At 50.8% G+C, this 13997-nt stretch overlaps 1 protein-coding gene across 1 annotated transcript in view; it reads left to right on the forward strand.

Annotated features, from left to right (window-relative positions):
- The window catches only part of LOC135572803 (stimulated by retinoic acid gene 8 protein homolog), a 101963-nt gene that overhangs the window by 68750 nt on the left and 19216 nt on the right, over positions 1-13997 (forward strand). The window contains exon 8 of the mRNA XM_065021221.1: positions 538-637. Within this exon, the coding sequence (XP_064877293.1) occupies positions 538-637 (100 nt within the window). The remainder of the gene's footprint in view (positions 1-537; positions 638-13997) is intronic.

Here is a 13997-nt window from a genome sequence, read left to right on the forward strand (position 1 = left end):
CATTACCAACCACTTGTCTCTGTGTCTCCAGTCCTGTCTGCTCCTCTGTCCTCTGATGGACTGGTGTTGACTCATTACCAACCACTTGTCTCTGTGTCTCCAGTCCTGTCTGGCCTCTCCTCTGATGGACTGTGTGACTCATTACCAACCACTTGTCTCTGGGTCTCCAGTCCTGTCCTGGCCTCTCCTCAGTGTGACTGGTGTTGATTCACCAACCACTTGTCTCTGTGTGTCTCCAGTCCTGTCCTGGCCTCTCCTCAGTGTGGGGACTGGTGTTGACTCATTACCAACCACTTGTCTCTGTGTCTCCAGTCCTGTCCTGGCCTCTCCTCAGTGTGGGGACTGGTGTTGACTCATTACCAACCACTTGTCTCTGTGTGTCTCCAGTCCTGTCCTGGCCTCTCCTCAGTGTGGGGACTGGTGTTGACTCATTACCAACCACTTGTCTCTGTGTGTCTCCAGTCCTGTCCTGGCCTCTCCTCAGTGTGGGGACTGGTGTTGACTCATTACCAACCACTTGTCTCTGTGTGTCTCCAGTCCTGTCCTGGCCTCTCCTCAGTGTGGGGACCGGGAGATCTATAAGGACATCATGTGTTTCGTCAAGACTCAGATGGTGGAGAAACCAGAACATAACCAGGTATGGTAGGAACCAGAACATAACCAGGTATGATAGAAACCAGAACATAAACAGAACATAACCAGGTATGGTAGGAACCAGAACAACCAGGTATGATAGGAACCAGAACATAACCAGGTATGGTAGGAACCAGAACATAACCAGGTATGGTAGGAACCAGAACAACCAGGTATGGTAGGAACCAGAACATAACCAGGTATGGTAGGAAACAGAACATAACCAGGTATGGTAGGAACCAGAACATAACCAGGTATGGTAGAAACCAGAACATAACCAGGTATGGTAGGAACCAGAACATAACCAGGTATGGTAGGAACCAGAACATAACCAGGTATGGTAGGAACCAGAACATAACCAGGTATGGTAGGAACCAGAACATAACCAGGTATGGTAGGAACCAGAACAACCAGGTATGGGAGGAACCAGAACATAACCAGAACATAACCAGGTATGGTAGGAACCAGAACATAACCAGGTATGGTAGGAACCAGAACATAACCAGGTATGGTAGGAACCAGAACAACCAGGTATGGGAGGAACCAGAACATAACCAGAACATAACCAGGTATGGTAGGAACCAGAACATAACCAGGTATGGTAGGAACCAGAACATAACCAGGTATGGTAGGAACCAGAACATAACCAGGTATGATAGAAACCAGAACATAACCAGAACATAACCAGGTATGGTAGGAACCAGAATATAACCAGGTATGGTAGGAAACAGAACATAACCAGGTATGGTAGAAACCAGAACATAACCAGGTATGGTAGGAACCAGAACATAACCAGAACATAACCAGGTATGGTAGAAACCAGAACATAACCAGAACATAACCAGGTATGGTAGGAACCAGAACATAACCAGGTATGGTAGGAACCAGAACATAACCAGAACATAACCAGGTATGGTAGGAACCAGAACATAACCAGAACATAACCAGGTATGGTAGGAACCAGAACATAACCAGGTATGGTAGGAACCAGAACATAACCAGAACATAACCAGGTATGGTAGGAACCAGAACATAACCAGCACATAACCAGGTATGGTAGGAACCAGAACATAACCAGAACAACCAGGTATGGTAGGAACCAGAACATAACCTGGTATGGTAGGACCAGAACATAACCAGGTATGGTAGGAACCAGAACATAACCAGGTATGGTAGGAACCAGAACATAACCAGGTATGGTAGAAACCAGAACTGTCTGTCTGTCCTCCAGATAACAGGTTCTCTCTCCCTATAGGACCTGTCTGTCTGTCTGTCCTCCAGGTAACAGGTTCTCTCTCCCTATAGGACCTGTCTGTCCTCCAGGTAACAGGTTCTCTCTCCCTATAGGACCTGTCTGTCTGTCCTCCAGATAACAGGTTCTCTCTCCGTATAGGACCTGTCTGTCTGTCCTCCAGATAACAGGTTCTCTCTCCGTATAGGACCTGTCTGTCTGTCCTCCAGGTAACAGGTTCTCTCTCCGTATAGGACCTGTCTGTCCTCCAGGTAACAGGTTCTCTCTCCCTATAGGACCTGTCTGTCTGTCCTCCAGGTAACAGGTTCTCTCTCCGTATAGGACCTGTCTGTCTGTCCTCCAGGTAACAGGTTCTCTCTCCGTATAGGACCTGTCTGTCTGTCTGTCTGTCCTCCAGATAACAGGTTCTCTCTCCGTATAGGACCTGTCTGTCTGTCCTCCAGGTAACAGGTTCTCTCTCCGTATAGGACCTGTCTGTCTGTCCTCCAGGTAACAGGTTCTCTCTCCGTATAGGACCTGTCTGTCCTCCAGGTAACAGGTTCTCTCTCCGTATAGGACCTGTCTGTCTGTCCTCCAGAAAACAGGTTCTCTCTCCCTATAGGACCTGTCTGTCTGTCCTCCAGGTAACAGGTTCTCTCTCCATATAGGACCTGTCTGTCTGTCCTCCAGGTAACAGGTTCTCTCTCCGTATAGGACCTGTCTGTCTGTCCTCCAGGTAACAGGTTCTCTCTCCCTATAGGACCTGTCTGTCCTCCAGGTAACAGGTTCTCTCTCCGTATAGGACCTGTCTGTCTGTCCTCCAGGTAACAGGTTCTCTCTCCCTATAGGACCTGTCTGTCTGTCTGTCCTCCAGGTAACAGGTTCTCTCTCCCTATAGGACCTGTCTGTCTGTCTGTCCTCCAGGTAACAGGTTCTCTCTCCGTATAGGACCTGTCTGTCTGTCTGTCTGTCCTCCAGATAACAGGTTCTCTCTCCGTATAGGACCTGTCTGTCTGTCCTCCAGGTAACAGGTTCTCTCTCCGTATAGGACCTGTCTGTCTGTCCTCCAGGTAACAGGTTCTCTCTCCCTATAGGACCTGTCTGTCTGTCCTCCAGATAACAGGTTCTCTCTCCCTATAGGACCTGTCTGTCTGTCCTCCAGGTAACAGGTTCTCTCTCCATATAGGACCTGTCTGTCTGTCCTCCAGGTAACAGGTTCTCTCTCCGTATAGGACCTGTCTGTCTGTCCTCCAGGTAACAGGTTCTCTCTCCCTATAGGACCTGTCTGTCTGTCCTCCAGGTAACAGGTTCTCTCTCCGTATAGGACCTGTCTGTCTGTCCTCCAGGTAACAGGTTCTCTCTCCCTATAGGACCTGTCTGTCTGTCTGTCCTCCAGGTAACAGGTTCTCTCTCCGTATAGGACCTGTCTGTCTGTCCTCCAGGTAACAGGTTCTCTCTCCCTATAGGACCTGTCTGTCTGTCTGTCCTCCAGGTAACAGGTTCTCTCTCCGTATAGGACCTGTCTGTCTGTCCTCCAGATAACAGGTTCTCTCTCCCTATAGGACCTGTCTGTCTGTCCTCCAGGTAACAGGTTCTCTCTCCGTACAGGACCTGTCTGTCTGTCCTCCAGGTAACAGGTTCTCTCTCCGTATAGGACCTGTCTGTCCTCCAGGTAACAGGTTCTCTCTCCGTATAGGACCTGTCTGTCCTCCAGATAACAGATTCTCTCTCCGTATAGGACCTGTCTGTCCTCCAGGTAACAGGTTCTCTCTCCGTATAGGACCTGTCTGTCCTCCAGGTAACAGATTCTCTCTCCGTATAGGACCTGTCTGTCTGTCCTCCAGATAACAGGTTCTCTCTCCGTATAGGACCTGTCTGTCTGTCCTCCAGGTAACAGGTTCTCTCTCCGTATAGGACCTGTCTGTCTGTCTGTCTGTCCTCCAGATAACAGGTTCTCTCTCCGTATAGGACCTGTCTGTCTGTCCTCCAGATAACAGGTTCTCTCTCCGTATAGGACCTGTCTGTCTGTCCTCCAGATAACAGGTTCTCTCTCCGTATAGGACCTGTCTGTCTGTCCTCCAGGTAACAGGTTCTCTCTCCTTATAGGACCTGTCTGTCCTCCAGGTAACAGGTTCTCTCTCCGTATAGGACCTGTCTGTCTGTCCTCCAGGTAACAGGTTCTCTCTCCGTATAGGACCTGTCTGTCTGTCCTCCAGGTAACAGGTTCTTCTCTCTCCGTATAGGACCTGTCTGTCCTCCAGATAACAGGTTATCTCCGTATAGGACCTGTCTGTCTGTCCTCCAGATAACAGGTTCTCTCTCCTTATAGGACCTGTCTGTCTGTCCTCCAGGTAACAGGTTCTCTCTCCGTATAGGACCTGTCTGTCTGTCCTCTAGATAACAGGTTCTCTCTCCGTATAGGACCTGTCTGTCTGTCCTCCAGGTAACAGGTTCTCTCTCCGTATAGGACCTGGTAACAGGTTCTGTCCTGTCTGTCCTCCAGGTAACAGGTTCTCTCTCCGTATAGGACCTGTCTGTCTGTCCTCCAGGTAACAGGTTCTCTCTCCCGTATAGGACCTGTCTGTCTGTCCTCCAGGTAACAGGTTCTCTCTCCGTATAGGACCTGTCTGTCTGTCCTCCAGGTAACAGGTTCTCTCTCCGTATAGGACCTGTCTGTCTGTCCTCCAGGTAACAGGTTCTCTCTCCGTATAGGACCTGTCTGTCTGTCCTCCAGATAACAGGTTCTCTCTCCGTATAGGACCTGTCTGTCTGTCCTCCAGATAACAGGTTCTCTCTCCGTATAGGACCTGTCTGTCTGTCCTCTAACAGGTTCTCTCTCCGTATAGGACCTGTCTGTCTGTCTGTCCTCCAGATAACAGGTTCTCTCTCCGTATAGGACCTGTCTGTCTGTCCTCCAGGTAACAGGTTCTCTCTCCGTATAGGACCTGTCTGTCCTCCAGATAACAGGTTCTCTCTCCGTATAGGACCTGTCTGTCTGTCCTCCAGGTAACAGGTTCTCTCTCCGTATAGGACCTGTCTGTCCTCCAGGTAACAGGTTCTCTCTCCGTATAGGACCTGTCTGTCTGTCCTCCAGGTAACAGGTTCTCTCTCCGTATAGGACATGTCTCTGTCTGTCTCCTCCAGGTAACAGGTTCTCTCTCCGTATAGGACCTGTCTGTCTGTCCTGTCCTCCAGATAACAGGTTCTCTCTCCGTATAGGACCTGTCTGTCTGTCCTCCAGGTAACAGGTTCTCTCTCCGTATAGGACCTGTCTGTCTGTCCTCCAGGTAACAGGTTCTCTCTCCCTATAGGACCTGTCTGTCCTCCAGGTAACAGGTTCTCTCTCCGTATAGGACCTGTCTGTCTGTCCTCCAGGTAACAGGTTCTCTCTCCGTATAGGACCTGTCTGTCTGTCCTCCAGGTAACAGGTTCTCTCTCCCTATAGGACCTGTCTGTCTGTCCTCCAGATAACAGGTTCTCTCTCCCTATAGGACCTGTCTGTCTGTCCTCCAGGTAACAGGCTCTCTCTCCATATAGGACCTGTCTGTCTGTCTCCAGGTCCTTCCAGGTAAGGTAACAGGTTCTCTCTCCGTATAGGACCTGTCTGTCTGTCCTCCAGGTAACAGGTTCTCTCTCCGTATAGGACCTGTCTGTCTGTCCTCCAGGTAACAGGTTCTCTCTCCGTATAGGACCTGTCTGTCTAACAGGTTCTCTCTCCGGGACCTGTCTGTCTGTCCTCCAGGTAACAGGTTCTCTCTCCCTATAGGACCTGTCTGTCTGTCTGTCCTCCAGGTAACAGGTTCTCTCTCCCTATAGGACCTGTCTGTCTGTCTGTCCTCCAGGTAACAGGTTCTCTCTCCGTATAGGACCTGTCTGTCTGTCTGTCCTCCAGATAACAGGTTCTCTCTCCCTATAGGACCTGTCTGTCTGTCCTCCAGATAACAGGTTCTCTCTCCCTATAGGACCTGTCTGTCTGTCTGTCCTCCAGGTAACAGGTTCTCTCTCCGTATAGGACCTGTCTGTCTGTCCTCCAGGTAACAGGTTCTCTCTCCCTATAGGACCTGTCTGTCTGTCCTCCAGGTAACAGGTTCTCTCTCCGTATAGGACCTGTCTGTCTGTCCTCCAGATAACAGGTTCTCTCTCCCTATAGGACCTGTCTGTCTGTCCTCCAGGTAACAGGTTCTCTCTCCGTACAGGACCTGTCTGTCTGCCCTCCAGGTAACAGGTTCTCTCTCCGTATAGGACCTGTCTGTCCTCCAGGTAACAGGTTCTCTCTCCGTATAGGACCTGTCTGTCCTCCAGATAACAGGACTCTCTCCGTCCTGTCTGTCCTCCAGGTAACCAGGTTCTCAGGACCTTCTCTCTCCAGGTAACAGTATAGGACCTGTCTGTCTGTCCTCCAGGTAACAGATTCTCTCTCCGTATAGGACCTGTCTGTCTGTCCTCCAGATAACAGGTTCTCTCTCCGTATAGGACCTGTCTGTCTGTCCTCCAGGTAACAGGTTCTCTCTCCGTATAGGACCTGTCTGTCTGTCTGTCTGTCCTCCAGATAACAGGTTCTCTCTCCGTATAGGACCTGTCTGTCTGTCCTCCAGATAACAGGTTCTCTCTCCGTATAGGACCTGTCTGTCTGTCCTCCAGATAACAGGTTCTCTCTCCGTATAGGACCTGTCTGTCTGTCCTCCAGGTAACAGGTTCTCTCTCCTTATAGGACCTGTCTGTCCTCCAGGTAACAGGTTCTCTCTCCGTATAGGACCTGTCTGTCTGTCCTCCAGGTAACAGGTTCTCTCTCCGTATAGGACCTGTCTGTCTGTCCTCCAGGTAACAGGTTCTTCTCTCTCCGTATAGGACCTGTCTGTCCTCCAGATAACAGGTTATCTCCGTATAGGACCTGTCTGTCTGTCCTCCAGATAACAGGTTCTCTCTCCTTATAGGACCTGTCTGTCTGTCCTCCAGGTAACAGGTTCTCTCTCCGTATAGGACCTGTCTGTCTGTCCTCTAGATAACAGGTTCTCTCTCCGTATAGGACCTGTCTGTCTGTCCTCCAGGTAACAGGTTCTCTCTCCGTATAGGACCTGTCTGTCCTCCAGGTAACAGGTTCTCTCTCCGTATAGGACCTGTCTGTCCTCCAGGTAACAGGTTCTCTCTCCGTATAGGACCTGTCTGTCCTCCAGGTAACAGGTTCTCTCTCCGTATAGGACCTGTCTGTCTGTCCTCCAGGTAACAGGTTCTCTCTCCGTATAGGACCTGTCTGTCTGTCCTCCAGGTAACAGGTTCTCTCTCCGTATAGGACCTGTCTGTCTTTCCTCCAGGTAACAGGTTCTCTCTCCGTATAGGACCTGTCTGTCCTCCAGGTAACAGGTTCTCTCTCCGTATAGGACCTGTCTGTCTGTCCTCCAGATAACAGGTTCTCTCTCCGTATAGGACCTGTCTGTCTGTCCTCCAGGTAACAGGTTCTCTCTCCGTATAGGACCTGTCTGTCTGTCTGTCCTCCAGATAACAGGTTCTCTCTCCGTATAGGACCTGTCTGTCTGTCCTCCAGGTAACAGGTTCTCTCTCCGTATAGGACCTGTCTGTCCTCCAGGTAACAGGTTCTCTCTCCGTATAGGACCTGTCTGTCTGTCCTCCAGGTAACAGGTTCTCTCTCCGTATAGGACCTGTCTGTCCTCCAGATAACAGGTTCTCTCTCCGTATAGGACCTGTCTGTCTGTCCTCCAGGTAACAGGTTCTCTCTCCGTATAGGACATGTCTGTCTGTCCTCCAGGTAACAGGTTCTCTCTCCGTATAGGACCTGTCTGTCTGTCCTCCAGGTAACAGGTTCTCTCTCCGTATAGGACCTGTCTGTCTGTCTGTCCAGATAACAGGTTCTCTCTCCGTATAGGACCTGTCTGTCTGTCCTCCAGGTAACAGGTTCTCTCTCCGTATAGGACCTGTCTGTCCTCCAGGTAACAGGTTCTCTCTCCCTATAGGACCTGTCTGTCTGTCCTCCAGGTAACAGGTTCTCTCTCCGTATATGACCTGTCTGTCTGTCCTCCAGGTAACAGGTTCTCTCTCCGTATAGGACCTGTCTGTCTGTCCTCCAGGTAACAGGTTCTCTCTCCCTATAGGACCTGTCTGTCTGTCCTCCAGATAACAGGTTCTCTCTCCCTATAGGACCTGTCTGTCTGTCCTCCAGGTAACAGGTTCTCTCTCCATATAGGACCTGTCTGTCTGTCCTCCAGGTAACAGGTTCTCTCTCCGTATAGGACCTGTCTGTCTGTCCTCCAGGTAACAGGTTCTCTCTCCCTATAGGACCTGTCTGTCCTCCAGGTAACAGGTTCTCTCTCCGTATAGGACCTGTCTGTCCTCCAGGTAACAGGTTCTCTCTCCGTATAGGACCTGTCTGTCTGTCCTCCAGATAACAGGTTCTCTCTCCGTATAGGACCTGTCTGTCTGTCCTCCAGGTAACAGGTTCTCTCTCCGTATAGGACCTGTCTGTCTGTCTGTCCTCCAGATAACAGGTTCTCTCTCCGTATAGGACCTGTCTGTCTGTCCTCCAGGTAACAGGTTCTCTCTCCGTATAGGACCTGTCTGTCCTCCAGATAACAGGTTCTCTCTCCGTATAGGACCTGTCTGTCTGTCCTCCAGGTAACAGGTTCTCTCTCCGTATAGGACCTGTCTGTCCTCCAGATAACAGGTTCTCTCTCCGTATAGGACCTGTCTGTCTGTCCTCCAGGTAACAGGTTCTCTCTCCGTATAGGACATGTCTGTCTGTCCTCCAGGTAACAGGTTCTCTCTCCGTATAGGACCTGTCTGTCTGTCCTCCAGGTAACAGGTTCTCTCTCCGTATAGGACCTGTCTGTCTGTCTGTCTGTCCTCCAGATAACAGGTTCTCTCTCCGTATAGGACCTGTCTGTCTGTCCTCCAGGTAACAGGTTCTCTCTCCGTATAGGACCTGTCTGTCCTCCAGGTAACAGGTTCTCTCTCCCTATAGGACCTGTCTGTCTGTCCTCCAGGTAACAGGTTCTCTCTCCGTATAGGACCTGTCTGTCTGTCCTCCAGGTAACAGGTTCTCTCTCCGTATAGGACCTGTCTGTCTGTCCTCCAGGTAACAGGTTCTCTCTCCCTATAGGACCTGTCTGTCTGTCCTCCAGATAACAGGTTCTCTCTCCCTATAGGACCTGTCTGTCTGTCCTCCAGGTAACAGGTTCTCTCTCCATATAGGACCTGTCTGTCTGTCCTCCAGGTAACAGGTTCTCTCTCCGTATAGGACCTGTCTGTCTGTCCTCCAGGTAACAGGTTCTCTCTCCCTATAGGACCTGTCTGTCCTCCAGGTAACAGGTTCTCTCTCCGTATAGGACCTGTCTGTCTGTCCTCCAGGTAACAGGTTCTCTCTCCCTATAGGACCTGTCTGTCTGTCTGTCCTCCAGGTAACAGGTTCTCTCTCCGTATAGGACCTGTCTGTCTGTCCTCCAGGTAACAGGTTCTCTCTCCGTATAGGACCTGTCTGTCTGTCTGTCTGTCCTCCAGATAACAGGTTCTCTCTCCGTATAGGACCTGTCTGTCTGTCCTCCAGGTAACAGGTTCTCTCTCCGTATAGGACCTGTCTGTCTGTCTGTCTGTCCTCCAGATAACAGGTTCTCTCTCCGTATAGGACCTGTCTGTCTGTCCTCCAGGTAACAGGTTCTCTCTCCGTATAGGACCTGTCTGTCTGTCCTCCAGGTAACAGGTTCTCTCTCCCTATAGGACCTGTCTGTCTGTCTGTCCTCCAGGTAACAGGTTCTCTCTCCCTATAGGACCTGTCTGTCTGTCCTCCAGATAACAGGTTCTCTCTCCCTATAGGACCTGTCTGTCTGTCCTCCAGGTAACAGGTTCTCTCTCCATATAGGACCTGTCTGTCTGTCCTCCAGGTAACAGGTTCTCTCTCCGTATAGGACCTGTCTGTCTGTCCTCCAGGTAACAGGTTCTCTCCCTATAGGACCTGTCTGTCTGTCTGTCCTCCAGGTAACAGGTTCTCTCTCCGTATAGGACCTGTCTGTCTGTCCTCCAGGTAACAGGTTCTCTCTCCATATAGGACCTGTCTGTCTGTCCTCCAGGTAACAGGTTCTCTCTCCGTATAGGACCTGTCTGTCTGTCCTCCAGGTAACAGGTTCTCTCTCCCTATAGGACCTGTCTGTCTGTCTGTCCTCCAGGTAACAGGTTCTCTCTCCGTATAGGACCTGTCTGTCTGTCCTCCAGATAACAGGTTCTCTCTCCCTATAGGACCTGTCTGTCTGTCCTCCAGGTAACAGGTTCTCTCTCCGTATAGGACCTGTCTGTCTGTCCTCCAGGTAACAGGTTCTCTCTCCGTATAGGACCTGTCTGTCCTCCAGGTAACAGGTTCTCTCTCCGTATAGGACCTGTCTGTCTGTCCTCCAGGTAACAGGTTCTCTCTCCGTATAGGACCTGTCTGTCCTCCAGGTAACAGGTTCTCTCTCCGTATAGGACCTGTCTGTCTGTCTGTCTGTCCTCCAGATAACAGGTTCTCTCTCCGTATAGGACCTGTCTGTCTGTCCTCCAGGTAACAGGTTCTCTCTCCGTATAGGACCTGTCTGTCCTCCAGGTAACAGGTTCTCTCTCCGTATAGGACCTGTCTGTCTGTCCTCCAGATAACAGGTTCTCTCTCCGTATAGGACCTGTCTGTCTGTCCTCCAGGTAACAGGTTCTCTCTCCGTATAGGACCTGTCTGTCCTCCAGGTAACAGGTTCTCTCTCCGTATAGGACCTGTCTGTCCTCCAGATAACAGGTTCTCTCTCCGTATAGGACCTGTCTGTCTGTCCTCCAGATAACAGGTTCTCTCTCCCTATAGGACCTGTCTGTCTGTCCTCCAGATAACAGGTTCTTCTCTCTCCGTATAGGACCTGTCTGTCTGTCCTCCAGGTAACAGGTTCTCTCTCCGTATAGGACCTGTCTGTCTGTCCTCCAGATAACAGGTTCTCTCTCCCTATAGGACCTGTCTGTCTGTCCTCCAGGTAACAGGTTCTCTCTCCGTACAGGACCTGTCTGTCTGTCCTCCAGGTAACAGGTTCTCTCTCCGTATAGGACCTGTCTGTCTGTCCTCCAGGTAACAGGTTCTCTCTCCGTATAGGACCTGTCTGTCCTCCAGGTAACAGGTTCTCTCTCCGTATAGGACCTGTCTGTCCTCCAGGTAACAGGTTCTCTCTCCGTATAGGACCTGTCTGTCTGTCCTCCAGGTAACAGGTTCTCTCTCCGTATAGGACCTGTCTGTCTGTCCTCCAGATAACAGGTTCTCTCTCCGTATAGGACCTGTCTGTCTGTCCTCCAGGTAACAGGTTCTCTCTCCGTATAGGACCTGTCTGTCCTCCAGGTAACAGGTTCTCTCTCCGTATAGGACCTGTCTGTCCTCCAGATAACAGGTTCTCTCTCCCTATAGGACCTGTCTGTCTGTCCTCCAGGTAACAGGTTCTTCTCTCTCCGTATAGGACCTGTCTGTCTGTCCTCCAGGTAACAGGTTCTCTCTCCATATAGGACCTGTCTGTCTGTCCTCCAGGTAACAGGTTCTCTCTCCGTATATGACCTGTCTGTCTGTCCTCCAGGTAACAGGTTCTCTCTCCGTATAGGACCTGTCTGTCTGTCCTCCAGGTAACAGGTTCTCTCTCCCTATAGGACCTGTCTGTCTGTCCTCCAGATAACAGGTTCTCTCTCCCTATAGGACCTGTCTGTCTGTCCTCCAGGTAACAGGTTCTCTCTCCGTATAGGACCTGTCTGTCTGTCCTCCAGGTAACAGGTTCTCTCTCCGTATAGGACCTGTCTGTCTGTCCTCCAGGTAACAGGTTCTCTCTCCCTATAGGACCTGTCTGTCTGTCCTCCAGATAACAGGTTCTCTCTCCCTATAGGACCTGTCTGTCTGTCCTCCAGGTAACAGGTTCTCTCTCCGTATAGGACCTGTCTGTCTGTCCTCCAGGTAACAGGTTCTCTCTCCGTATAGGACCTGTCTGTCTGTCCTCCAGGTAACAGGTTCTCTCTCCGTATAGGACCTGTCTGTCCTCCAGGTAACAGGTTCTCTCTCCGTATAGGACCTGTCTGTCCTCCAGGTAACAGGTTCTCTCTCCCTATAGGACCTGTCTGTCTGTCCTCCAGGTAACAGGTTCTCTCTCCGTATAGGACCTGTCTGTCTGTCTGTCCTCCAGATAACAGGTTCTCTCTCCGTATAGGACCTGTCTGTCTGTCCTCCAGGTAACAGGTTCTCTCTCCGTCCTGTCTGTCCTCCAGATAACAGGTTCTCTCTCCGTATAGGACCTGTCTGTCTGTCCTCCAGGTAACAGGTTCTCTCTCCGTATAGGACCTGTCTGTCCTCCAGATAACAGGTTCTCTCTCCGTATAGGACCTGTCTGTCTGTCCTCCAGGTAACAGGTTCTCTCTCCGTATAGGACATGTCTGTCTGTCCTCCAGGTAACAGGTTCTCTCTCCGTATAGGACCTGTCTGTCTGTCCTCCAGGTAACAGGTTCTCTCTCCGTATAGGACCTGTCTGTCCTCCAGATAACAGGTTCTCTCTCCGTATAGGACCTGTCTGTCTGTCCTCCAGGTAACAGGTTCTCTCTCCCTATAGGACCTGTCTGTCCTCCAGGTAACAGGTTCTCTCTCCGTATAGGACCTGTCTGTCTGTCCTCCAGGTAACAGGTTCTCTCTCCGTATAGGACCTGTCTGTCCTCCAGATAACAGGTTCTCTCTCCGTATAGGACCTGTCTGTCTGTCCTCCAGATAACAGGTTCTCTCTCCGTATAGGACCTGTCTGTCTGTCCTCCAGATAACAGGTTCTTCTCTCCGTATAGGACCTGTCTGTCTGTCCTCCAGGTAACAGGTTCTCTCTCCGTATAGGACCTGTCTGTCCTCCAGGTAACAGGTTCTCTCTCTCCGTATAGGACCTGTCTGTCTGTCCTCCAGGTAACAGGTTCTCTCTCTCCGTATAGGACCTGTCTGTCTGTCCTCCAGGTAACAGGTTCTCTCTCCGTATAGGACCTGTCTGTCTGTCCTCCAGGTAACAGGTTCTCTCTCCGTATAGGACCTGTCTGTCTGTCCTCCAGGTAACAGGTTCTCTCTCCGTATAGGACCTGTCTGTCTGTCTGTCCTCCAGGTAACAGGTTCTCTCTCCTTATAGGACCTGTCTGTCTGTCTGTCCTCCAGGTAACAGGTTCTCTCTCCGTATAGGACCTGTCTGTCTGTCTGTCCTCCAGGTAACAGGTTCTCTCTCCCTATAGGACCTGTCTGTCTGTCCTCCAGATAACAGGTTCTCTCTCCGTATAGGACCTGTCTGTCCTCCAGGTAACAGGTTCTCTCTCCGTATAGGACCTGTCTGTCCTCCAGATAACAGGTTCTTCTCTCCGTATAGGACCTGTCTGTCTGTCCTCCAGGTAACAGGTTCTCTCTCCGTATAGGACCTGTCTGTCCTCCAGGTAACAGGTTCTCTCTCTCCGTATAGGACCTGTCTGTCCTCCAGGTAACAGGTTCTCTCTCCGTATAGGATCTGTCTGTCTGTCCTCCAGATAACAGGTTCTCTCTCCGTATAGGACATGTCTGTCTGTCTGTCCTCCAGGTAACAGGTTCTCTCTCCGTATAGGACCTGTCTGTCTGTCCTCCAGATAACAGGTTCTCTCTCCGTATAGGACCTGTCTGTCTGTCCTCCAGATAACAGGTTCTCTCTCCCTATAGGACCTGTCTGTCTGTCCTCCAGGTAACAGGTTCTCTCTCCGTATAGGACCTGTCTGTCTGTCCTCCAGGTAACAGCTTCTCTCTCCCTATAGGACCTGTCTGTCTGTCCTCCAGGTAACAGGTTCTCTCTCCGTATAGGACCTGTCTGTCCTCCAGATAACAGGTTCTCTCTCCCTATAGGACCTGTCTGTCCTCCAGGTAACAGGTTCTCTCTCCGTATATGACCTGTCTGTCTGTCCTCCAGGTAACAGGTTCTCTCTCCCTATAGGACCTGTCTGTCCTCCAGGTAACAGGTTCTCTCTCCGTATAGGACCTGTCTGTCTGTCCTCCAGGTAACAGGTTCTCTCTCCCTATAGGACCTGTCTGTCTGTCCTCCAGGTAACAGGTTCTCTCTCCCTATAGGACCTGTCTGTCTGTCCTCCAGATAACAGGTTCTCTCTCCCT

Source organism: Oncorhynchus nerka, linkage group LG8 (genome assembly GCF_034236695.1).
Source record: "Oncorhynchus nerka isolate Pitt River linkage group LG8, Oner_Uvic_2.0, whole genome shotgun sequence".
Classification (NCBI taxonomy): Eukaryota; Metazoa; Chordata; class Actinopteri; order Salmoniformes; family Salmonidae; genus Oncorhynchus; species Oncorhynchus nerka.